The sequence below is a fragment of the Pristis pectinata genome, chromosome 18, assembly GCF_009764475.1.
Source record: "Pristis pectinata isolate sPriPec2 chromosome 18, sPriPec2.1.pri, whole genome shotgun sequence".
NCBI classification, from domain to species: domain Eukaryota; kingdom Metazoa; phylum Chordata; class Chondrichthyes; order Rhinopristiformes; family Pristidae; genus Pristis; species Pristis pectinata.
The window spans coordinates 22,102,281-22,130,142 of record NC_067422.1 but is presented as its reverse complement, the minus strand read 5'-3'; the positions used below and the strand labels follow the sequence as shown (position 1 = coordinate 22,130,142).

Genomic DNA, 27,862 nt, shown 5'->3' with positions numbered 1-27,862 from the left:
TCCCAATTCCTGTACTCAATGTCCTGATTTATGAAGGCCAAAGTGCAAAAGCTCTCTTTACACCCCTATCTACCTGTGACGCCACTTTCAAGGAACTATGAATCTGTATTCCCAGGTCCCTTTGTTCTACTACACACCTTAGAGCTCTACAATTCACTGTGTAAGTCTTACCCTGGTTTGTCCTCCCAAAGTGAAACAGCTCACACTTGTCTACATTAAATTCCATCTGCCATTTCTCAGCCCATTTTCCTAGCTGGCCAAGATCATGCTGCAAGCTTTGATAGCCTTTCTTGCTGTAAGCTTTGATAGTCTTCCTCACTGTAAGCTTTGATAGCCTTCCTTGCTGTCCATGATACCCCCAATCTTGGAGTCATCTGCAAATTTGCTGATCCAGTTTCCCACATTATCAACTAAATCCTTAATATAGATGATAAACAACAACCTCATCCTGTACCTAGTGGAGTACCCCAAGGATTAGTTCTTGGCCCTCAATTGTTTACTATTTACATTAATGACCATGAAGGTGAGGAAAAGGAAATTTTGCTGAATCTTTGTGGGATAATCATGGTAGCCATCTGTTGGTTGCCTTGCAGATGAAGGTAAGTGCAATGTCAATACATGCTCAGGGCATAGTCAAAGCGCTCTTAATGCAGTTCCAACTCTGTGTCCACTGCTAGGCATCGCATGCTGGCTCCAGGGGAACAACCCCATTAGTCTCAGACCTCCTCTCCTTATTTCCCTGTGCCCCTTCAACTTATGCTCGTTGAGTCCCCTTGGATTCGTGTTGCCATTAACCTACACTAAGAACTAACGGTAGTCAGTTATGCTATTAGCACATCCTGGGATTGTGGGTGGAAAATGGAGCATCTGGAGGAAACCCATGTAATAATCATGGTGAAAAGGTGCAAACTCCATACGGAGTACCTGAGGTTAGGATTGAACCTAGTCCCTGGATATGAGGTAGCGGCCATAACTGCCGCACCATCAAGCCATGCAGCTGGCTGGCCTGCGAGAAAAGAGCTGGAAAGTGTAGGAGTAATTTTTAACTTTTAGCGAGCAGACACAGTTGCAATGAGGCAAATGGCTTCCTCCTGTATCAACATCAGTTTAGGACTATTGTATCTTTGTTTGTTTATTTAGTTTCAACGTCTCTGTGTCACTGGCAAGGCCAGCATTTATTGGCCATTCTTAACTGTCCTTGAGAAGCTACTGGTGATCCAGCTTCTCAAATCTCTGCAGTCCTTCTGGTGAATGAACTCCCATAGTGCTGTTATTCCTTTTCCCCAGATCTCTCCTTGCACGAGGTAAAAGCCTCTCATTCTGGTATTTTGTCTTATGGGTTATTTGTTTAGATCCCTCCTTACTTTCTACTTGATCCTATCCTTCAGGTAAGTGACTTCCTTCTCCTTTCACCCTGTCAAAGGTGATTCTTCATTGTTAATGTTTGTTAATCTATTCTGTGTTATGTTTCTTTAGTCTGAGCTTGTTGTTTTTGGATATCTATTTATCCAGTATGTGATGCATGGTTCTTTCAAAGGCATTCCATTTGTCTTCTGCTCATGTGTTATTAAACATCATTATCCAAACCATTTGTCTCAATTCTTTCCTCATCTCTTTGAATTTAGGCTTCATATTGTTATAACCCTGACTCCTTATGTTTGGTACAGTTGTGTCCCAGATAATGTTAACCTTGATCATTCTCAGCTTATTCTGTCCCAGAGGTTCTTTGATTTCCATTTCTTATATTTCTTTTATATTATTATGAATACCAGGTCAAGATGAGTGTTGCCTCTGTGGTTTCTCTTGCACACTAAGTCATCAAGCATTTTGTGTTATTATTTCTTCGAGCACTTGCGCATTACCATTTATAAGAGTCTATCGCTGACTCTCTCTCTTCAAGTGGAAGATAGAAGAATAATTCTATCATATTTGCTGTTTAGTATATCAAAATACTCAATAAATCAACAATATTAAATGAAATAATTTGATTTTATTTCACTGTGTTTCAAAAACAAGAGAGGTGCTCTTTCTGCTCAAACAAATTGAACTAACTTGAAAAAACTGGTGAAATAAATTTAAAACAAAACCTGTTGGTGCCAGAAATCTGAAATAAAAACATAAAATGCTAGAAACACTCAGTGGGTCAGGCAGCGTCTATGGAAAGCGAAATAGAATTAGCGTTTCAGATTGAAAACCCCCTGAGAAAATGAATCCCTTTTACCTTTATGTTCATTTCCACAAAGTCTCTTTTATGGCCCATTTGCTTATATTATCAGACCAATTGCTAACAAGGCATGACAAATATTCCAATTCTTTAAAGTTGCCTGAAAATAGCACATTTAAACACTTATTTCTCTAAATCAGATGGATTTTTCATTGAAACATTGGACACAAAATATGATGATTGTTTCTGACATATCAAGCTACATCACGTGCTTAGATTGTAGTCAGATTTTTGTTATCAATACTTCAAAGCAAGGACTTTATTGCAGAAGTGTGTCCAAAATTCCATATATAACTTAAAGAATATTAATCATTCATGTCGCTCTCCTTTGAGAATCTAGTCACAATATTGTATTAATGTGAGTATATCTGAAGATAGAGATTTCATTACCTCTCATATTTCCTGGTATATTTTATAATGCAAGTATTTATGTTATTATATGGTTTCATCATGGGATCTGTACTTCTATAGGATTTCTAATCAGCTATGTTCTCAAGAATCCCTTTCAACAGTCTCTCAAATACCACCTTATTTGTGCCAATTTTTTTTTGAAAAGTTAAACCATTTTTTTCCCACAAGTCTAGAGAATAGTAATTATTTGACATAATGTGTGGGAATAGAGATATTAAAGTTTTATTATTAAAGCAGTTTCAAGAGACAGCTGAGTTCTTTTTTTTCTCTCCAGTCTCAGCATGTTTGTCAATTCCCAAAATGAAGATGCATTACAAACTTTGCAAGAGACATTTATGAGAAAATGAAATTGTCTTTGCACCCTTTGTGAATTCCTTTTTGAAAATTAAGCAGTTTGATGCTATTGTGATGTTTTAATATAAAAGGTTATATTTGCGGTACTGAATTTGAGCATTGGTTCAATGGGCTGGGAAAGTGCCTTAAGTTTAGCTCCTGCACTATTCCAGCTGCCTTTTTTGCATTTGTTCAAAAAAAAATTAAGGGCTTGCTGCTATGGTCATTGAGCAAAGCAGAGCAGTCTCATAGGGGCAACTTGGCCTCTGATGATGGGTCTATACCATCCTTTGACAGTCCATGTTGTCAAAGGCCATTCAACCCAAAGACATTTAAAGGTGATCAATATAAATGTTAATGTATAATAATGTAGATGTAAACAATTGAATTATAAACTTATCTGAAATGAGATTTAGCTGATTATAAATTACTTAAAAACATTAAAGGTAATTGACCAAACTACTTACCATTTCTGTCTAGATCAGAAAACACATTCAAATGAATTGACCATGCTAAATGTGCCAACCATGACTGGCATAAAACTGAGGAGGGGCTAGATATGTAATGTATCCAGTCCTTTAGCTCAGAATGATCTGGAACTGTTGCTAGGCTCAGTGCTAAGTCCAGGGGGCAAATGAGAGGTCGGATGTACTGGAAGATCTGGGACATTTGAAGATAGTCAGTGTAAATGTAAATAATTCTGAGAATTAAAATATATTAAGTAAAGATGCTGACTTATAAGTAACATCTCACTGCCAGTTCTCTTCCAAACTGCCAGCAAAATGTAAGTATGTTTTGGGCCAATACTTCAGTGGGAACATCCAAACTCAATTAATATATTGACAATGTGCAAGCTTGATAACTTCCTAATTAGCTTAGCAAGCCAATTAATCTGTCATATTGTAAATTATATGCAATACTGGATCCCTTTGGGTTATTAAACTGCTGGAACTAATTAAAATTGTGCTGAATTTTCACTTCAGCCTTTTTGGCTAACACAGGTTTAATATAATCAACATCAAATCTTCATTACATTGTTTCAGTGGATCCACAGAAGGCAATTGTGGCATTTCAAAAGAACACTCTAGATACTCACCGTCTTCTTCATTTGCACATATATTTGTATTTTTTTTAAAATTGGAGAAAGTGATGCATAACCGTATGGTTCAAGATTGAAAATGAACTAAAATCAACAAAAACAACCTCATACAATGTTTGCAAAATCACTGGTTGTTCATAATAGCTCATTCCTTCTTACTTTGTGGACTTTGATTTCATCATGGATTAATGGAGTAAATCTGAGCAATGCCTGCAGCTCTCAAGATTGTACCTGACACTTCTGTGTGCATTACATGCTTGCTCACAGTGGAGATTTGGTGTATTGAACACCCACAAAGGTCATGCTGAAATTGTGGCACAAATCCAATTAAGACATATTGTCAGGCCCATATAGGGAATTAACTTTTCATAACATCTATTCAAACCTGCAGCGCTATTTAAAGGGATACCCATCCATATTTTGCACTTTCATGCAATGTACTCAGCAGGAGTTTGTTCGAGGAGGAGAGTCTAAGCTTCTGTAATGGCTTTTAGTGAGCTACGCATTCTCTCAGCAGTCACCTTTTGTTGTCATTTCTGCTTCAGTACTTGTCTTGCTGGCTATACAGCACAAATATAAGTGAGAAGAGGTCGGTTGTACGCTGGCAGACGTGCCCAAACACCATGAAAGAGGTGCAAGAGATGAATCAAACCCACAGATTCCCTCAGGAGAAAGGTGTGGGCCGTGCCCTGACCTTTTACTGTCCTTGGAATTCAAAAGATTCATCATTCTTAGGGCGAAGAAATTTCCTCTTATCTCTGTTCTGAAATTGTACCTGAAATAAGGGTCTGATCCCCTATTTTAAGTCCCTGGTTCTTGGTACCCCAGTCAGCATCTACTCTATCAAGTCCTGTAAAAAGTTGTATATTTCAGTGAGGTTAGCTTTCATTCTTCTAAACTCAAGACAGTACAAGCCTATTCTCTTCTCATGGTTCATTATTCTAGGAATCAGTCTGAGGAATCTTCACTATACTTCCAATACAAATATATCCTTTCTTATGTAGAGATCAGACTTGGATCTCACGAGAACTGTACGTGATTGGAGCAATACATCTGTACTCTTGTGTTCAAAATCTCTTGCAGTAAAGGCTTTCATTATGTTTGCTTCCCTAATTGCGAAGGAGAGATTCAGAGGTGGTGTCTCTCTCTGTCTGAGACTTGTAAACATTTCATTTCTTATGATTAAGGTTATAATTATGGCAAAAAGGGCAATATTTAATACTAAATATTTATGTTGATTTTTAAATCACTGTGTCATAGGTCTCTTTTAAAGCTACTTTCAGTCCCATAACAAAATATAATGTACAGAGCTCTGCAATATGGTAACCATCAAGAATGTTTGATCACTTGGCCTATGACAACCAGTTTTAATAGTGGCAATAAAATTGACAGCTTTAGAGGTTGTGTGGAGTGATTATAAGCAAGTTTGCTGTCAGTCACAATCTAATAAGTTTTTGGTAGGACATTGAATTTGAGTCAGTGATAACAGTTTAGCCCTTAAGCATTCGGCTAATGTGGAATATTTCGTCTAATTGTGAAAGAGCTAGGAACAGCATGTTCTGTGACATAGCCAGTAAACCTGAAAGAGATCATGGCCAGAAGATATAATATAGTATTGAGCTATGTTTATTTGCTATCCAAATGAAAGAATCTGCCAGGCCTGATGTCAGCATTTTCTATCACCCATGTTTTCTCATTGCAAATTATGGCACAAGGCCAAATCTGACACCAGCTTGATTCAGTTTTAAAGAGGTATTGAAGATTGTTTTTAACTTCTGCCTAGAAATAGTGAAGCGTTGGCGAACAGTAATGCCAGATACTTGAAACCAATTTTGGGAGGTTCAAGCTCTGCATGTTCTGAAATTCAGCAGTATATTTCACATGACTTTTTGGTATCTCGATGAGGACTAGCTGGCAGTTTTCTACAAATAGAGGTGGCAAATTTAATGGTTCCAAGAATGAGATGAACCTAAAATGGAGAGCAAAGAGAAAGCATGGGGTTAGTTGATAGAATCCTACATAATGGCCAGCAGTGAGCAGATATACTTTTCTGAGGACAGGACCATCATGACCCTCCTCCACTTGATGAAGTAGGAAATTACCCAGGTATACCCTGTCTTCAAAAAGCAGGCCAAATCCAGGTGGCTGGTTGTTGCCCCTCAGTCTACTCTCAGTCATTCTCAAAGCAATGAAAGCTGTCATTGAAACTACAGTCGAGTATCATGTCGTGCCTGAGCACCAATGCTTGTTTTGCATTCCTCTGAGTCCATTCAGCTCCAGATATGATTACAGGATTAAACTAAATATTGACAAAGTATGTCATTTCCAGAGTTGAGGTGCGAGTGCCTATCTTTGATATCAACGTACCATTGTCCCAATGCAGCCTTGAGACTTCATGGTAATAGGGAGGAAAATCCTCCACTAAATGGAAAATAACGAGGCATAAAGTAACAAGATTATAGTTCAAAATTATACCAAGCTACACTATTCTCATTTACCGGCACTTGGTCAATGGCCCTCGATTTGTTGGCAATTCTAGTGGCAATTTTATGAGAATACCTACCTCTACCACCTTTTGGGCAGTGTGTTCCAGAATGCAACCACCCCCTGGGTGAACTTTTTTTCCTTAGATCCCCCCCTAAACCTCTCACTCCTCATCCTAAAACTATGTTTTTAGACGTCTCCATTATGGGGAAGGTTTCTCACTATCCACCCTATCTTTATCCCTTGTAATGTTGTACACCTCTATCAGTCCCCCCTCAGCCTCCTCCACTCCAAGGAAAACAAACCCAGCCGATCCAGTCAATCCTTCTTACTGAAACGTTCTGTCCCAAGCGACATCCTGGTAAATCTCCTTTGCATTCTCACCAGTGCCATCACATCCTTCCTACTGTGTGGAGACCAGTTGAGAAGACACGGTTTTAAGATAAGAGGTGTGTAACCACACACATTAGGAATTGTGTGTTTTGATCAGGTAAAAGAAGAGGGGAAAAGACATCCAAAGTCTTGTGGCAACTGGTTGTTAGATCAGCAACCACTGGAGAAGAAGTATGGACTCTTGGACTGTTCTTCATAAATATTCATGAAGTAGTCCCTGGGCCATAAATTGTGCAGGCTGGGTAAAGCTGTCCATAATACCTTCAAGCTGCTATCCATTCCAGGCCCAACTGGTGCCTGGTTTGATCCTTCAGACCGGCACTGCTACTGTTGCTACTTCTCTCCAACTTGTCATTAATCCAAAAGAGTGAAGTGAAAGCAGCACCATACCTGAATGGTGCATGCTTGATCAGAACAGGTGTGGTGGAGATGAGGGACAGTACACAGGGAACTCACAATTGTCTTGAAAATGCTTAACTCTCAATAATATACCGATCCTAAAGGACGAGAGCTGAATGTCCTTTAAATTATTTTAGTCACATTAGTCTGTTTGTAAAGCCAGTGCCACCAAACTTTAACCAGCAGATCATGTGTTGGTTGGGAATTCGGACCCACTCAGTTGAAGTTACATATGATAAGATATCTTTATTAGTCACATGAACATTGAAATACACAGTGAACTGCATCTTTCGCGGAGAGTGTTCTGGGGGCAGCCCACAAGTGTCACCACGCTTCCGGCGCCAACATAGCATGTCCACAACTTCCTAACCTGTACGTATTGGAATGTGGGAGGAAACCAGAGCACTTGGAGGAAACCCACACAGTCATGGGGAGAACGTACAAACTCCTTACAGAAAGTGGCCAGAATTGAACCTGGGTCGCTGGTGCTGTAATAGTGTTATGCAAGCTGGTACATCAGGGTCTAAATGATGTGATCAGACCGCTATTTGAATTTTCTCATCAGGCATCAGCCCTTTCAATGAGTGTATTTCTGGAATAAAACTGACATTTTGGTTTTTGACCGGGCCAGCAAAACAAGTGATTCCCCCTCCTAAGCTCCCCCCGCCTCACCACCCCCTCAGATTTAACTATCCTGGGTAGGTTTGTTTAATATCAGGGCCATTAATGTTAAAATATTCTCATACCATCTTAATATGTCTGTGTTGAATTTTCAGTGTGCACTGGTAATGCCACTAAAAAATGCTGTGACAGTAGTAAAGATAAAACTTTAAATTTGCTACTGATTCGGAGAAGATTGTTTTGATGAGCTCTGTGGTTATCTCTTTATTGTTTTCAAGAACAGTTCTTTTTAAACCAGTAATCCTTGAATGACAAGCATCTATCTTGTTAATTAAATTCAAATTTCATTCCTGTTTGATAAAAATTCAGGACTCCAGGCTGGAAATTCATCTGTAAATCACAGGATAAACAGGCATTACAGAGATGAAAATCATTTTGCTGCTCTGCTGCATTACAGCAGTCATGAAAAGCTCAACCATCAGAATGACTTTTGGATTAATGTAACTTTAGGATTCAGAGCTGGGTGGAGCATTTAGTTGCATTGCAGGATTATCCAAAGTGCAGGCATTCCAAAAGGGCACTTATGCTCTTACAGACATTTGCATGGCATTGCTGTGCCAAAAATGCACCTACACAAGGAAATTCCCTCCTGTGCACACTGTTTTTCAGCAGCCTGTGCAGATTGGTCCTTCCACCAGGGAAGAATCTACCTATATCTTCCCATTCTTGGACAAGCACTCATTCTTTATCAATATTATGCAGCTGCTGGAAGAGAACGGTGTGATACTGTTTCTTGAGATCAGAGCTGTGAAGATACATGAGAATAGACCAGAAAATGAAACTATTAATACTCATTGTTCCCAAAATTGTAGCATTATCCAAGAGAGCCCAATGGTACTGTTTATGAAGAAGCACAAACAAATTTTGCCACATTTCTACAGCTTTTCAAAATGCCTTGGGGTAGCTGCTGGTTTGATTTTTACATCCCAAAAAGGGATAGAGAAATGGTGAGGCCTTTGATTCAAGATATTAACTTGCTTATTACTCCATAGAGGTGGTATAAATTGATCAGCAAATGGGTTATCAAAATTTTATATTTCTGGCCTGAACAATAAAGATTCTAAAGTGGTTACTGTGTAATAATTTCTCTTTTATTCATTAACAATATTTGTATTATTTTTTAGAATTGTCATGCTAATAGCTCCAAAAAAGATTTTTCTTTCTTAGTTTTCAGCATGCTGGCTTACTGGAGAAGATTCAAGCTATTGCGCAGAACGTTTCAAACCTAACAACCAGAATGGAGCAGTTTATGCAAGCTAGCCTCGTGGCAGGAAGAGAAGTTCCTTTCTCTGGGAGAGGTACGTTATTTTACTGACATCCAACTCTACTCTAGACCACCGGGAAACCAATAAAGAGAAAATCTGATCAGATTATTGGAATTTAGAAAGTGGGTTAATGTGATTACATATCTTTGCTCCACAAACCGTTTTAAGGTTCGGAAAGACGATTGAATTTACATTGATTTTTGAAGTGAGAATCTATTTTATATTTGATTTCTAATTTGCATTTCTGAACATTCTCATTTGATTTGGTCTAGCTTATTTCAACAGCTATCACAGTTCTTACATAAAACATTGAGATGCATTCAGGGTTTCATTGGTTGCCTACTTTGAACAATTCTTCTTGGTAGTTCCAGATTAGATTTAGTTACTATGCATAGCAGTCAAATTAGTTGTACAGTATTATCAGTAAAAGCAAAATCTAGCAAACTCCATTTTCAACTCATTTGAAACGCTATAGAATTAATTTATCTTGGTTATAGTGCAAAAATGGCATAATGAATCAACAGTCCATTTTATACTCTGTTCGATTTTCTTTTATAAGCCCACATAATGGAAAGCTGATTCCTTGTTGGCCATTTGGTGCTATAATCAAACACACATTCATATTCCAGAACTTTAAGCAGATCCTGTCCTTAATTTTGATAAAAAGGGACAACTAACTGATCTGGGTTTCAGGGAGATATGATATGAAAACCATTATGTTGTGTTAAGATTTGTCATGGTAGATTCTAAATAATAATAGGCTGGAAATTCTTACATTTGGCACTTCATCTGCTTGGATTAGCTAATTATAATGCCTTTCATCTTAGTTATGAATTGTATGTTTCTTCATTATGGGGTTTCTTTTCAAATATTCAGTTTTGTGATTCATTTTCCTTTTCATGTTTGCTTGCCTTTTTCCCCAAAATGCTGGAATTGTTTCCATTCTGGCAGTTTATGCAGAGATTCAAAAGATTTGGCATTTGATGACAAATTTTCCTCTACCCAGCTCCAGAATTATACGTTGTTGCTCATGGTCTACTAGTTAATGATTCGTCGATAAAATATATCTGGACTGTTGAGAGGTTTGTGTCATTGAGATTTCACTGGTGCTTGACACTGTGTTTTCCTGATTAAGAAATAAATTTCAGCAGGGAAGTCGCTTAAATTCCTTGTTAAAACTGCCTAGAACAGACTATTATTTTCAAATGGAAATGCACACCTTTTCTGTATAATCTACCTTATTAGTAAAACAGTGAGTACTATTAGTCATCTTTTGAACAAAAATTATTTCTTATTTCAAATGATTCAAGCATTGTTTTTATTGGAGTAAACAAGGCCCCAAGTTCAGCATTAAACTTGCTGTTAGAAACAAATCCATATTTCCATTTACAGCTATTGCATTTTGGAAGATGTTAGGTGAACAATGTATCATCATTTAGTTTAATTTTAGCTAAAAAAAAACTTTTCAGTGTAGCATTTTGCTCAGTTCTAAATGTTCTTTAAATTGGTCGTAAGTAACCAAAAATCAGTAATTGCCCCCAAAGTTTTGCAGCATTTTAAGTCCAGATCACATGCAGTTCAAATTGAGTTCTCGTGCTCTTTTGTGTGAGTTTAAAAAAAAATATCGTGCAAGAAATGGGTCCACACACACAAGTGAATTAGTTACTTCAGTAGTTTCTTGGAATTACATTAATTTGTGAAAGTTAACCGGTTCTTTTGGCACAAGGACTCTGTGTAAGGGATGACTGTACTTACCTCCATTTGTCATCTGAGACTTGAAAGTGTTTTCTGGAATAAAAACAGGAAATGCTAGAAACACTGAGCAGGTCATGCAGCATCTGTGGAAAAAGAAGGGTGTGATGAAGGGTCTGTGACCTGAAGCTTTAACTCTGTTTCTCTTCCTATAACTGCTGCCTGACATGCTGAGTGTTTCCAGAATTTTCAGTTTGTATTTCAGATTTCCAGTTTTGCAATTTCCAAAGGCTTTCTGGATTAGTATTCTGGATTTGTTTACTCACAGACTCTATTGTGATTAACAAAGGGTGCTTTTTGTGACTGTCTATTTTCAGCTGTATTGCAAAGGAAATATCAGAAGCCTAGAAAATGGCAACTACAATGCCCTTGTTCAAATAAAGGTGTTAACGCATGCCATGCAGTCACAGGCCAGACAGTTTAACCTCAGATGTGGGGAAGCTTTAACAAACAATAACCTGGGGGAAAATATAATAGGCACTTGAAGAAGTTTGAGTTGGTAAAGAAGAGCCAGTATGAATTTATTAAAGGCTATTGTGTTTGAGAAACTTGATTGAATTTTTCAATAATATAATAAGGAAGGTTAATGAATGTCTACTTGGATTTTCAGAAGGTGTTCAATGAAATTCCACATGCATGGCTGATTAGTAAAGTTAGAGCCTATGGACTCAAAAGTTCATTGGCAGCATGGAGAGGAAGCTGGCTTAAAGACAAAGTGTAGAGTAAGTGGATGTCTTTCAAAGTGGAGGATGGTAACCAGTGATGTTCCCCAGGGGTGAGGATTACTGTGTTCTTGAAAAATATTGATGACATACATATGGGTGTAAACTTGGATGACCCATGACTTGGAAATATGATAAACAAAGAGGAAAATGGCAATAGACTGCAACGACACACAGATAGGCTAACTGAATGGATAGTCAAGTAGAAGACGAGTGAAGTGATACATTTTGTTCCAAAGAATGAGGAGAGACAATAGATTAAATGGCACAGTTCCAGAGTGTGTGCAGGAACACAGTGACCTCGGTGTGCATATGCGTACATCTTTGGAAGTGACAGGGAATATTGAGTGATTAATAAGAGTATGGGATCTTGGGATTCATAAATAGAATCATACGAGTACAAAAGCAGACATTACATTGAACCTTTACAAAACAGTAGTTAGGCCATAAATGGAGCATGGCATTCCATTCTGGTTGCCACACTTTAGGAAGGATGCGAAATTCCCAGAGAGGAGCAAACAAAGAATTACTAGAATAGTTCCAGGAATGAGAAATTTTACACTAGATAAGCTGGGTTTGTTTTCCATGGAGCAAAGAAAGTTGAGAGGAGATGTGATGGAGGTGCACAGTGTCAGGACTAGTTTAGATAGAAGTAGCCCTTTCCCGTAGCAGATGATTCGAGCTTCAGGGGCCACAGATTTAAAACTTTAGGCAAAAGACAGAAGAGGGATGTGAGGAAAAACATTTTTTAAATACAGAGAGTGGACAGAATCTGGAATATAATGTCTATAAGAGTAATGGAAGGAGAATCATGCAAAACCTTCTAAAGGGAAACTGAGGGGAACCTAAGGAAGGATAATTTGCAGGTCTATGAGCCAAGAGCACAGAAATCGAACTGATAGCATTGATAAGATAAGATATCTTTTTTAGTCACATACCTTTATTAGAAACACACAGTGAAATGCATCTTTTGTGTAGAGTATTCTGGGGGCAGCCCACAAGTGTCGCCACGTTTCCAGCGCCAACATAGCATGCCCACAACTTCCTAACCTGTACGTCTTTGGAATGTGGGAGGAAACTGGAGCACCCGGAGGAAACCTACACAGTCATGTGGACAATGTACAAACTCCTTACAGACAGTGGCCAGAATTGAACCCGGATCGTTGGTGCTGTAAAACATTACACTAACCGCTACACTACTGTGCCTGCCCATTGATTTACTCGAACCAGAATAGACTCAATGGTGTGAATGACCCCCTTCTATGCCATAATAAGTATATGATTCGAATTAAACTGCTTCAATTTGGCATAATTAAATATATTAAAAAATTGAAAAAAATCAAATAAAGTATTGGCCTGGAATTTAGCTGCCATGGTCCTACCACTCTCAGTCAGTCGTCCTCACCTGAAGTTACCTAATCCAGCTGTGGAGCTCAAAGATGAGGTTCTGACTGGTGGCAGCACCTCAGACAATGCAATGGGAAAGTCCTACCCCAAAACTCCCTGGAAGCTTTTGACAGTTGGTTCCCATGTAATATTTCTGAATGTCCCAGAGATTTAGAAACATTACAACAATGTTAAAAATAAAATAAGTATAATATTAAACAAAATAACAATTAAAATACTTAAAAATACCAAATAAAAATAATCTAAACAAGATACTAATAATAATAAAGGACCTGACCTTCCTTCTCCCCAGCTTGCCTGCTCCTTGAAAATAGTGTGATCATAGATTAAATTCCCCAGTGTGAATGATGAGGAATCTCAGGAAGACAAACTTCATGTATGAAAGTTCTGTACCTGCAGGCATTAAATGCTTTCCTTTAGAACCTCTGGGACTTCTCAGTAAAATCTGGGCTATTATTTTTTAAAATACTGCTTAATAATGCTGGTTCATCTCATACTTTCCAAAGGGCAAGAGAGGTTAAGTGTAAATTCAAGTATAAAAAGCATTTATTGGAAATTTATGCTGCAGCACCAACTGCTCCAAAAGCAGGAACCCTAGCTCATTTTTTGGATCACCTTGAATCCTGGTTTCTGTTTTGTTTTTTTTTATTAATAATGTGCATACAGTTTAAAAACTGTTAAATCATAAATTATTGCATTTATATTTAAAGAACAGGTTTATTTCTTTAGTGATTATATTTTCAGAATCCTTGATCTGTAGTTCTAACCATCCTTTTTTTGATTTTTCTTATAAAATGTCCCAGAGATTTTAGGCATTGAGAATAATGATCTACTGAATACATCAATGGGCAGTATGTATTGAAATCTAATAGAGACATTCCTAAAACATAGCAGGAAAGATCATTACTAATGACTGCTTGAAAGAGGAGTTAATAATGTTGTTGAAATGAGGAATACAAAAATTACATTGATTAATCATTGTCAACAAGATACAATTAGTAAACTCCTTGTCTGAAATTACATGGCTTTGGAGGACAGTTTTGTTGATTTTAATTAGAAAATCAAGACCTATATTTTTTAATAGGATGCATGCTGGCAGGAATGAATTGAAGAGTGATGGGCAATTGAATATGAGATCTTGTGCTTTAAATTTGCTTTTATTTCAGTTATGTAAATAAAACAAAAATAGTGGAGAGCAGTGGCTTGGATTAATGCGCAGAAAATTAAAGGTTCTTGAACTGATATTGATAGTTAATTAGAGGACATGAGAAGAACAAGACATTTTAAGTGATTTATTTGTACAGAAAGATAGGATATCAAACCAAAGATCTGTAGTAACAATGTTCTGACAAATTAAGGTCCCAATAAAGCCAACCACTGTAGCTTTTGCATTATGGAACAATTGGCTGTAATACTAGATTTAATCATGAAGTAGGTATATTTTATGTTTTCATTAAAATATTATTAAGAATTTTGAATACATTGCACTTACTTTCTTGATGAATTAACTATTATGTGTAATAGAGCTAGGTGGTCTATGTTGGATGATAATGCACCATTGCATTTTAATTGGGGGGAAAAAAGCATAGTTGGTATTCAATGTTCAAGGGTTAGTCATTCTCCTCAGCCAGCCATATGTGCTAGTTATTCTCCTTAGCTGACAAGATTTTGCTGAAGAAAAAAATTACTTATTACTGAGTTTTCTTTTTTTTAATGTGTCACTGCAGCACTTGTTCTCTTGCATCATTATGTAGTTGGGACTTGAGCTGGATAACTTCAGGCACGCTTTGACCATGGTTTTGTCATCCATTGCTTCAAGGATTGTAAAGGCAACAGATAGCAGCTTTGAAGAGTTTTCCAGCATTCAAAGGATGACACTAGTGTGTAGAGCCTGCAAGATCAGTGGGTCATTGTTTCATCTGACTTTATTATCTGATTCCAGTTGTAAAGTGCTGAGTGCTTGCTGACGGTAACACAGATAGTTACAGCAAGCTGCTTGAAACGCATCATCTTGTTAGCTGACAGAGAGAAGCAGAATGCTATTTTAGAATAGTGTGACTGGAAATTTAAGTAGGAGAGAAACAATGGAAAATTGTTCTATGGATGAAATAGTTCAGTCACTTCGTTGTATATGAGTTATTTTTTTCAACGTATAGTGTATGTAGGTTATTAAAACACATTAAGCACTAAACTTGGCAAATTTTATGTTCCATTATCCTTTTCAACTAATATCTCACTCCATACTGAATATTGTTAAGTTTACTCGATAAGTACAGAATACCAGTTTTGGTTTCAAGAAAATCAGCATCATTTTTCCAAATGCACATCCTGTGCTCTTTATAATCCAATATTTTTCATTAATCAGCAGTTTAAGAATGAACTTTATGAACAAAAGTCATTTCCATTTATGTTTGCTGCATGATGGCATGTAATCAGTGATCCTAACTAACAGAGCCAATAGCATTGCAGTCCAGTGACAAGCAAAGCTACATCATTAATCTGACACTTATCATCACTTTGTTATTGCAGTGCTGCCTCTCATCTGCAACAAACAATCCATAATCTAAAAGAATAATAGGAAATTGATTGGTCTATGTAGCCTCCACTCTAGATCCAAAGTCACCCCAACCTTCACAGTTGAACTGTAATTCGCAGATAATGATTGGGAATGCATGTGTTCAAAGGGTCAGCTCCAAGTCATCATCAACTCATTCACTGAAGTGTATGAGAGGATGGGGTTTACATTCATCATTGGATAAACAGAGGTCCTCAGCCAAACTGCCTACTGTACAACACTGCCCTCTGACAATAAGGAGCCATGACATTGTGCTGGAAAAAGTGGACCACTTCCCACATCTCGGAAGCCATCTCTCAATAAATGCACATATCATTGATGAAATTACCATTCCCATCAGCGCACGGTGGTGTAGCAGTTAGCGTAGTGCTATTACAGCACCAGTGACCTGGGTTCAATTCCAGCCACTGTCTGTAAGGAGTTTGTACGTTCTCCCCATGTCTGCGTGGGTTTCCTCTGGGTGCTCGGGTTTCCTCCCACATTCCAAAGACGCACGGGTTAGGAAGTTGTGGGCATGCTACGTTGACGCCGGAAGCGTGACGACACTTGCGGGCTGCCCCCCAGAACATTCTACGCAAAAGATGTATTTCACTGTGTGCTTTGATGTACATGTGACTAATAAACAAATCTTATCTTATCAGCACAGCCTTGCGCTAACTGAGGAAAATAATACCTGAATACTGAGACCTCAAACTTGGCACAAAGCTTATGGTTTATGAGACAATAGTGATCCTTGTCTCCTGGACTACCTGTATTAGACACCTCAGAGCACTAGAAAGATTCCATCAATGCTTTTCTTGCAAAATCCTCCAGGGTAAGGGAACTAACATCAGCATCCTCTCCCAGGCTGACATCTCCAGTTTTGAGGCCTTATTTACACTCCGTCAAATCTGTTAGGCAAGCCATGACATTTCCAAGCCCAACATCAGTCTCCTGAAACAGACACTCTATTTTGAGCTCTGCCATGGGAACAGCTTACAAATAGACAGAGGAAAAAAAAAATCGAGGATGTTTTCAAAATCTCATTGAAAAAACATGCAACGTCCTCATTGACTCCCGTGAAGCCTTGCCCCATCACCATCCGTAGCACCAAGAACCTTCACGCTCTACATGAGGAACATGCAGCAGCCAAGTGTAAATGGCAGAAGGAGCAGATCGCCTCCCAAGCTACCCACTCACCCTCCCTGACCTGTCCTATGGCGAAATCAATGAGTTCCCTTGCCTACCTCATAAGTCACCTCAGAATCTACAGAACAGCCAGAGATGTGGACAGCATTGTTTGCTGAGGAGTTGTGAATGGAGTTAAATGTTCTGCAGTCACCAATGAATATCTCCACTTCTGACATGATGGAAAGAAGGTTGTTAGTGAAACATGATTGGGCCCTGGACACTGATTGAAGAATTCCTGTGGTGACATCTTGGGGCTGGGATGATTGACCTCTGACAATCACAGCCATCTCCCTTTGTGAATTGGAATGTTTCTGCTTGATGCTCATTGACCAGTTTTACCAGGTCTCCTTGATGCCAAGAGGCATCACTCTCATTTCACCTCTAGAATTCAGTCAAAGTTTGGATAAGGCTGCAATGAGGTCTGAGGTAGTCCTGTAGAAACCCAAACAGTGCAGAGAAAAACACCAGAGATCCCCCGGTGTATCTGCTCTTCCCTCCTCCCTCACAGCTGCCTATCACTATCTCTTACTTACACCTGCCTATCACCGCCTTGTGCCCACCCCACCTCCCCTCTTTTGTCCACCTATCATTGCTCTGCTTTTCCCTCCTATATATTGGGCTTCCCCTTTTCCTATCTTCAATCTTGAGGAAGGGTCCTGACCCGAAACGTTGACCACCTGCTTTTCACCATGGATGCTGCCTGGCCTGCTGAGTTCTTCCAGCATCATAGTGTTTTTCATCTGGATTCCAGCATCTGCAGTCTTTTGTTTCCCCAGAGAAAAAGCTGTTTGAATACACTATTGAGGACATCTTCACTGACTGAATGGGCTTCATTAGTAAGTTTGCATTAGTCCTACTTTTTTTGAGAACAGAACATATCTGGGCATTTCCACATTATTGGGTATATTCCAGTGTTGTAACTCCACTGAACCAACTTGGCAAGAGGCACAACCAGTTCTGGGTGCAAATCTGCAGTAGTATAGCTAGGATGTTCCCTGATCTCATAGACCTTTATTTCTTGATTGTTTGTATTTCTTTAGATTTTAGTCATTGTTCTCTATTTAATTCTGCTTTTCAGTATGTTTCTTTTCATCCCCTGCACATTCTCCCACCAATTTGTAAATAGTCCTTCTGTGAGCAACTTCCCACCAGCCAAGTTATGACAGGAGATCTAACTGGCAACACCAAACACTTTAAAAGCTTGATCATTTCCCCAAATTAAAGACCCCTGGAAGAAGTCAAATAGTTTTTTTTTAACCTGGTCTATCAGAAAGATATTGCTGTCACCTAAAAGCATGTATTTTAGTACATTCCCCATATTCTTCATAGTCATAGGATGGACTATAGACTTGGTTCTTGCAGACTTCATGATATTTTGCCCAGACAAATTATTGCATCTTTCCAGAGGGCGAGACCAGACTTAATAGAGGACAATAGTCTTTTCAAGTATTGAATTTGTTCTGAACACTTATCTCCAACACAGCACAAATGTGTTGTCGAGGGAATCGAGTAACACGATTATCCCAAGTGTCTATAATTATGAAAGAAAAAGAAGAAATGTAATCCAATAGATAACAATTCAATTACTGAATGAACAGTGATTGAAGTTCCTTTTTTAAGAAAAGCTGAAATCTTATGACTAGAATTTCATTGCCTTGTAAAAGATGTGCAGTCAGTAAATATGTCTTATAATAAATTAATACATCATAGTGAGTCAACATAAAAATTTATAATTCTTCCAGACCAATTCCTCTGCAATTCCTGTAATTGGAAAATAGTGATAAAATATTTTTTTTAAACTTTTCTTCATAATTACCCCTGCAACTAGCAATCAGTTTTCAATGCCTTTTCCTCTTTAGTAGTGACCCCTTTTGAGTAATGTTTGAGTTCCTTCCGTTATGTCAGGCTCAGCTACATACTTTCAATAGAAGGTAGGCAAGACAAAAGGAACTTGATCCTTGTTTTCAAATACTGATTGATTGGAAATAATAGTGTCTTAATCTGTTTTTTATTTGACACAAGTACAGCTCAGGTAACTGTCATTTTGTTACCACCTGTTCTCTGGGTGGTGACATTCAGCATTTTGAAACTGTCACTCAAGGCCATACTGCCATGCGAGGCCCTACCATTTATGAGCAGTTGGTACTTACCAAGATGATGACAACAATGGATCTGCAAAAAGCAAGTATGTAGCTTACCACATGGTTCAATGGTGGGAAAATGGGGGGAAGCTCACTGCCGGAGATACATTTGTTCCAAGGTGTTAAAATCAAACAAGTGTTTATCGACATCAGTCAAGAACAAGTTAACTGAAGGCATCCTACTGCTACTCCTTACCCTTGAAATTACATTTGCCCTTCAACATTGCACCACTGAATGGCTGTGAATCGATATACTTTGTGCTTTGCTGCGTATGGTTAGTGGGAAAGGACCATCTACAGAATTTGCAGAGGGTTTGTTTTGGAGAAATTGAAAGTTTTTATGTTGAATCACTCAGATGCGTTCATGAACTGCAAGACATACTTATTGACTACAAATCTTTTACAAGGCAAAGAAATTCTAATCACAGGGTTTCAGCTTTTCCTAAAACATTCTAATCACTATTCTTTCAGTAATTAAATTGTTATCTATTGGATTACTTTTCTGTTTTCCCTCATAATTATAGATACTTGGGATAAATGTGCTGTTTGATCCCCAGACAACAGATTTGTGCAGATTTGGAGACATGCACAGTTTATAACTGATTTAACTCTGCTGGGTAATTAAAAAATTGTTGTCTTCCAAATTGTTCACACTGCCAGCTAATCTGCTGACTATCGTTTGATAATTAAGCTAACAATTCATCTATTTTTACTGTTGATATGTTAAATCCTAGAGGCCAAGAAGAGCAAGCAAGGAATTGAGTGCTGGCAAAGAAACCTTTTCTTGTTGAAGATGTAGCATTAGTTGTTGCTTTAAATTTAATATATTCCAGTGGGAATATTCTTCAGCAAACATAATACTGAGGTCAGTTTTCAGTTCTACATAAGTAAGCAAAACAACATTAAGCAAAGCAACATTAACCTCCTACAGATTATACATGTCCTAGGCAAAGACTCTTATCATTCTCTTTCTTTATTATTGTGATGCATGGTAGTGGGATGAAAATAGCTAACAATGTTAAAGGCCATTTTGTATCTATTTTGTTGTTTACAAACACCCCACTTTAATCCTATCCTCTGTTAAATATGATATGAAGATTATAATGTCCATTTGATGCTTGACATATATTTAACATGCAGAAAGTTTACAGATGTTTTGTGAATTAGTTTTTTGTTACCCTGTGCAAGATGAGAGATGTTGGCTCTTGGGAACATCATCAAATATTAGTATTCAGTAGAACAAGGTCATTTATTTCCAAGTTATTAAATTAAGTTCAGTGGATTTCTCCAGTGAATGAATATGATGATTCTCTACCACCGATCCATTTGGTATACCTGATTAACACTGCAAAACTCTGGATAACATATATAGTAGTGGTGTGTGTATAGAGCTTGAGTTTGAGATTAACTTTTCAGTAGGTGCATTTAAAACAGATGAGTAAAGAAACTATGTTTAAACCACAGTTTGGAAATTAAAAAGATAGTAGGTGATCCAACTGTATTATCACATTCCCAGGGATACTTGGTTTTGCATTTATTACAGAATTAAATCTGTTTGCAATGTTGGAATTACCCTCAAGGCTGTGTTTATACTGCATTGGGAATACATTCGGGCAGATTATAAAAACAGGTAATCTTCCTATGCAAATTTATTGCAGTTGGACTGACATTGAACTAAATGAGTAAGGGGTTCATTCAAAATATGTGTAACTGAATCCTGGTAAGAAAAGGATGCAATTCATTGAGCTCTGTGTGATGTGATTTATCTTTTCCCAGCAAATAAATTGGAGAGCAGGATCAACTTTGCTGGGTTGTTGGATTGTGCATGCACCTGCTGTGTCAAATCAAATTGCATTTGGATTTTCTTTGATGTTTAAAAATAAGTGAAAATTATCAATGATATATCCAAGAAATTTTCACAAGCAATCGATTCCAATTTAAAGTTAAAGTGATCTAAATAAAATGTCACTGTGCCTAATTCATGAGTTTTAAGTTGGTAGAATAATAAACAAGTAAACAGGAGAAAGCTTGCGCCCAATAATATACAGAGCTAACCACTCAGAGAGAAGGCAAACCTTATTTCCATGATGAAAAGCAGTTCCAGTGATCATTTCTGGCCTAGCGTGTAAAATTGTATGATAGCCATGTGCATGCTCAGCGTAGTATTTTTGGATCTTGAGCAATCTAGCCAAGAAACTGCAAAAAAACCCAAAATGTTTGAACAATTTTTTGCAGTTTGTTGAGTTGGAAGGGGCAAGAATAACTGACTATAGCCTATTTTCAGCCCATCCGCCATAATTCTAGCTCAGCCAACTCTTCTTGATTGATCAGTCAACTCAGGCATAGAGTAAAACCAGAAAGACCTTAACAAAAGACCTGAGCTGGGACACCAAATTGATACCTACAGACTCCCTCATTTATTCTGATGAAGTTCAAGAACAAAGGTGCTTTTGACTTCTTTATTGCAACACCCTGTTCAACCATGGTTTGAGGGATTCAGATATTTGGGGCTAAGAATGATCAAAGGGTTTAAATTCTGAATAGGTGTGACTTTAATTTCTTTAGAAAATTATTGAATGACCTGTTAATATTATCGTCAGGTTCTTCCTTTTCTCATATTATCCTCGCAAACTATTTAATCGAAACAGCAAGGGAAAAGTATAGGAGAAATTAATGGAGTGAACAGCTGACAGAACTCCAGATTTGATTCCCCATACCCTAGCACTTTGAGAGGTGATTGCATAGATGGTGGAATCATTGGTTTTCTTACCAAAGAATTCTCTCAATTTCAGAACAGTCACCATGGATTAGAAGGTCATAAATTAAATCTATACTCCAAGACGGGAGAGAGGGAATTTGGGGAACTGCAGGGCAGTTGTCCAGATATCAGCAATAAGGAAAGTGCTAAAATCTACTCCTAAGTAGGTGTAATAAGACACTTTGGAAAATCACAATATTATTCAGCTGAGTCACAGCTTTATAAAGGTTTTTTTTTACATCAATTAGAACTTTTTGAGGATACATCTTTTATAGGATATCCCCTTTTCCCACAAATTAATCAAGTTAATCATTATTTACTTTTCATGGGAAACCTGGCAATTAATAACAAGAAGAACCTCTCCACTGTGCTATTTAAATAAGATCTTCAAGTACTTGCAGGTTTGGTGGCAGTGTAAGGCTGGATTTGATTGCAGTGAATTGCAGAAGGCAGGTACTGTGCTTGTTACTGCTCTTCGTGAGGTACAAAACATCCCCCTTCATTGAAGAAATGGATATTTTCCTGGCAATCCTGCAGGCTTGCTAGTCTGATAGGGGAAAAGAGGAAAGCCTGAAGATCAGGGATAGAACTACTCCGAACGGGAGGGAGCAGAAGCTTGTGTGCCTTCATGAGAAGCTATGTTTACAGGGGCTAAGGTTGTCCATGGAAGGTTGTCATAGATCTTTCACCTGCTGCTGACAGAGCTGCAACTTCAGGGACATGCCTGGACTGCTCTGCCAATGGCAGTTAAGATCAGAGTAGCCTTAATTTTGAACCTAGCTCACTATAGGCTACAGGTAGACATCAGGCACATCCCTTATCTCAAGTACATGGCTACATAAAGAGGTGGCACGGTCTCTTTACTAGTCTTCTTTCTCTCTCACACGGAAACACACTCACATCATTGTAGAATAGGCAACTTCCCAGAATTACATGCTGTATAGAACCCATACTGACCTGTATAGTAATCACAAGGACTTTCGTTCCCTTACTGTTCAAATAGTTGGAGATAGTACCCAGAATATCCTGGCAGTCAACATTTTGTACCTGCTGAACTCAGGCAATATACTAACACTGAGGTAATCAGCTATTCCTGTCCTATTCTACAAATTTCCCATGGCTTTGCAGTGAGGGAAGGAAGGGCATGAGGAAAAGAGAAAGGGAGGAGGAGGTAGATCAAGGGAGGAAACAATGCTTCAAGGATTTCTGGGCATACTGTAAGGCAGCAGTTAGTTGCCCTTCATTTTCAGAGAGAAGCCTCTGCAGTGTCAACAAGGTTTCAAGAATGAGATGGTTCTTTCCGTAGGCCTGATGTGTAGCAAGTAAAATCACCCCAGCCAAGTGCAGGCAATGAGCATCTTCAACAGGATAGAATCTAATCACTTCCCACTGACATTCAGTAACTTTTCCATTGCTGAATCCTTCATCATCAATATCCTGGGATGAATTGGTACCACTTCCTTAATCAAGGATTCCAGCATTTAATTAATGACAAGTCTTATACTAGCTGCTCTCCCTTCTTTCACCCTCCCATCTTCAAAAGCAGTGTCAGTCCTCTGTCCAGGACCTAGGGATCTTTGGAAGATTCAAAACAAAGGCAGTGCATCCATGATCTCTGCATATTGCTTTCCTTAGCCATCGACAGTCATTGTTTTAAGTTCCTTCCTCCCTTTTGCTGCCTGATTTGTTTTTAACTTTGTATGCTCTCTGTGCCCTCTACTATGAAGGTAGATACAAACTATACATTTAAAGTCTCCATTATTTCCTTATCCCCAAAAATCACTTCCTCCATTTCCGCCTCAATGGAGCCAACATTTGTAATCATAAAGCAGATGCTGGAATTGAAATAAAAGCAGAAAATGCTGGATGCACTTAGCAGGTCGGACAATAATTGTAGAGAGAGAAACAGAGTTAATGTTTTAGGCTGATAATGTTTCAGGTTGATGACTTTTTATCAGAACCTTGGAAGATCTAAAACAGAGATAGCATATTCATTACAGATGAAAGATCACCAGCCTGAAATGTTAATTTCACTTCTCCTTTCACAGAAGCTGCCAGACCTGCTGAATATCTACAACATCTACAATTTTATTTATTTTTACACCTCTTTATTTTACATACATGTGCTTCCTCTCATATTTTATATGCTCCAACTTCATCAATTTCTTAGTTAACCTATGCCGATCCCTTAAAATACTTTTGATTCTTGGACTACCTTTCTTCATAATATTCTAAACCTTTTCCTTCAATCTAATATTCTCCCTAACCTTCTTAGTTAGTCACCAATGGACCCTTTTTCCTTAATTTTCATGAAATGTATCCTTCCAATAATTATGATATATTTCTTTAAATATCTGCCATTATTCGTCCATCATTAAACCCTTAATTCCCTGATCCTTTTCCCAGCTCTCCCTGCATACCTATAGATTGCTTTTATTTGTTTAAACTTTAATTTTGGACCTAAGATTGTTACTCTTTTACTGAATGTGAAATCATACCATGTTATTGTCATTCTTCCCTTGAGGAGACTTCTCTAGGAGATCATTAGTTAATCCTACTTTATTAGCATTATGAGATTAAAATAGCCTGTTCACTTGTTGGGTCCACAAAATATTTTTTCCAGGAAACTGTCTCAAATGCATTTCATGCACACTTCACAAGGTTACTATGTCAACTTAACTAACCCGGTCAATTTGGAGATTGTTTGTAATTATCCCATTACCTTTGTCACAAGTCCCATTACTTCTTGATTATCGTTCTGTCCATCAGTATAACTGCTATTTAGGCTTCTGTACACTTTTCTCACCAATGCATTTCATATCTGGGTTCCTCAGGTGTATGTCAGCCATGACTGGTATATCTAGTGTAGCCCCATTCAAATGGGTAAGCTTTTCAACCTTCTTTAAGAATGTAGGTGAAAGTTAAAATGTTTTATTTCTGTTTTATTTTATTTTCTATCCATGTTTTGATTAATTTGATGTGTTTTACCAATGTATTGTTTGTTTCAGTGATTTTTTAAAAATTGATTAAATGCAACTCAATTATTTCTAAATGTCTGACAATGAAAAATAGTTAAAGAGAGTTGAAAAGGCCCATAATATCATGAATTGTCAGAAGATCCTCTGTATTCAGGGGTGAGGCCTCAGACTCCACTCTCTAAGGGTGAGTCGATGTTTGCAGACCATTCTGCATGGTCAGATGGCCACAGCAGAGAGGCCTTGAGATGTTGGGGGCCATGCAATCCCAAAAGTATATGTGACCAGAGAGCTAGGGGGATGTCTACAAATGAATTCTTGAATCCTGCTGTTTCAATTACAACTTGGGCCAATATGTCTCCATATTATGTCTGCCACAGCTGAAGTGGTGGAAGTGTCTGTAAACTGTTAAATGTGAGTTTTGAAGTAGGTTAAGTGGCTGAGGGTGTATTGGGGCATTTGATTGATAGAAACAGATTATCTGAGAGTATGTTGTCAAGTAGATGATGGAGGTGTATTGCACTGAGCAGTGAGTGAATCTAAAAGTACACTTGTCAAGAGGTAGAACATATTGATTACTTCATTAGTATTGACGAGAGGTTTAGGATCATTACAAACACGGCATCCATGTCCCAGGTGCTTTATCCTAGCTTTGAAAATATTGGTGGCTTCCTCTCTCTGTTGCTTTGTGACGGACCTAGTGGCTTTCTAAGTCCCTGGGTGGATGAACTTTCTCCTCCTTGCCACCAAGGTATCCAGATTCATGCTGTAAAATTAGAATGATCTATTCTTTAATGGCTTCCAGCAACATCCGGAAATTTTTTGGACTGATTTTGCACACTGGTTGGAGGTAATCAGTTTCTCTCCAAGTGATACAGACATGACTTCAATCAGCATGAGCTGACTGCAATTAATGCTGGCCACCACAAAATTGAGAATAAGCGCTCAATTTTGTGAGTGGCTACTATCAGGAGAACTCAGCAGCTGGGCTGTCTTCACCTGATGCTGAGCCACAAAACACTGCAGTTGGGTCTGGCTGGATGCTACAAACATAATAATAGATGGGAACATTAATTCTATATTCAGCATGCCGAGAGTCAAACGTGCGTGGGATATTCATGCATTGTAACCCCAGTGCACATTTTTCAGTGCATCCAATATTTTCCTGTAAATTTTCAAAACCTAAGATTGTTACTCTTTTACTGAATATCCCACATTTTAACTAGGGACTTATTAGCTGGCAGAATTTATTATGCTGTCAGCTTATTGACTGCTTTTAAAGAGAGAATTTCAAATCACTGAGGGCTAAATTTTGTGGTTACATTGTGCAGGCATATTAAGCAGGTCTGTTCAGTTTAGATTTGCGTAATCTTCTTTGCAGGATTGATATTAAATATTGACTGTGTAACCCAGTCCTGATGTTGCACTGTTTACAAATGCCAGTGATATGACAAGCACCTTACATGGTAAACAGATGAATTAATTCGGAACATTGCATTTAATTCTCTTAGTCAAATTGTTTTAATTTTATTAGGACATGAGAGAATGTGGTTTTGCAGATCTAGCAGACATATGGAAAATCATCTGCTGATCATTTTAGCCCAACCTCTCTAATGGAAATGGGTTTGATAGGCAATTAACAGTTCCGAGAAGCACCAGGAAACTTCCCTGAAGAGAAAAACGCACCCACACAATGGCACTGAGGTCTTTCTTTAGTGTTTGTACATCAGGATCTTGTGATATTATTAGAAGATGACTCCAGACAGAATAAAGCAGTGAAATCATTATTGAGCCTATCCAACAGAAATAAGATCAGCGACAATGTACAGAAATTTTTATTTTAAGTTCTTTGTGGAGCCGAGAAACAGAAGTTCAAGTTCACTGTCATGGGCATACATACCCAGGTGATAAATCCCATGAAAATTAGCTTATTTGCAGCAGCAGCACAGTACATGACAAACATAAATTAATATAAATTATACATAACTTACACAATACAACAGAAAAGAATATAGCAATATCAGTGCAAATTAAGGGAAATATAGTCCGAGGTAGAATTAGGGTTTTTCAGGTCGGTTCAAGAACCTCATGGTGGTAGGGAAGAAGCTGTATGTTGTGGGGGAGAAAAAGGAAATATAGCAAATGAAATAAACGAACATACATTTGGACAGCTTCAGTCATGTTTTGGAGTAACATCCAAGTAATAATTTAAGTCGATAAAGCTCCAATAAATAAAGGACATCACCAGTAATTATTCCCTGCAATTCAGAATCAATAGTTGTGGTTTATTAATATCAATGAAACTATGTGAAAGAAAATCATTACCTAATTGAAAGTCATTAACCTGAAAGCATGTTTGTTAAAGCTGGATGTTAAAGTTGATCTCAAAGGAATCACTACTTAGATCCTGCATTGCATCTGGAACCCAATTGATTTAATTGGGAATTATAGGGCAAAGATTTACGAAGTGGACGTTAGTTACTCTTTGAAATCAGTTTTATTGTAATATTTTAATTATTTATTTGTCTTTGCCTTCTTCATTAATTTCATGATTTTGAAAAGAATAATTGTTAAGTTATTTACTTCAACTTTTAATACTCAAAGATATTTAAAAAATCAGTGACAGTTCCTGCAGCTGACAAAGCCCCCTTCCCCAACTTTGCCGGCTGTCAAAGACTGGAAGGATTGTTTTGAGGCAAGGCCTTCTCATAACACCACTTGAGGCCCAGCCACTTATCTGGGCCGGAGTGCAGAGCCCAATCTGCCCCAGGTAAGTGTGGACTTGAGCAGATCAGAGGTAATGATTCCAAATGGGTTGACTGGACCAGTGTGACTTAGCTTATTGAAATGAAGGAATAACATTTTCCTAGAAATTGGTCTGTGTAGTACCACATTTTTGTATGCTGAATGATCTAATTTTTATTAAAAAAACATAATTAACTTAGTACATAGATCACAAAGTCCATGATATTTGTTTTGGGTCCTCCACACATTCTGATAAGCTAACATTCACGGCCCTCCAGACTTGTATAATGCCACACTACAACATGCAAGTCTGGATACTACTTCCAAG

General features: G+C 38.0%; 1 protein-coding gene across 1 annotated transcript in view; it reads left to right on the top strand.

Moving 5' to 3' along the window:
- Positions 1 to 27,862, top strand: part of LOC127580118 (alpha-1,6-mannosylglycoprotein 6-beta-N-acetylglucosaminyltransferase B) — a 577,216-nt gene that overhangs the window by 199,221 nt on the left and 350,133 nt on the right. The window contains exon 4 of the mRNA XM_052033330.1: positions 9,192 to 9,322. Coding sequence (XP_051889290.1) covers positions 9,192 to 9,322 — 131 coding nt within the window. The remainder of the gene's footprint in view (positions 1 to 9,191; positions 9,323 to 27,862) is intronic.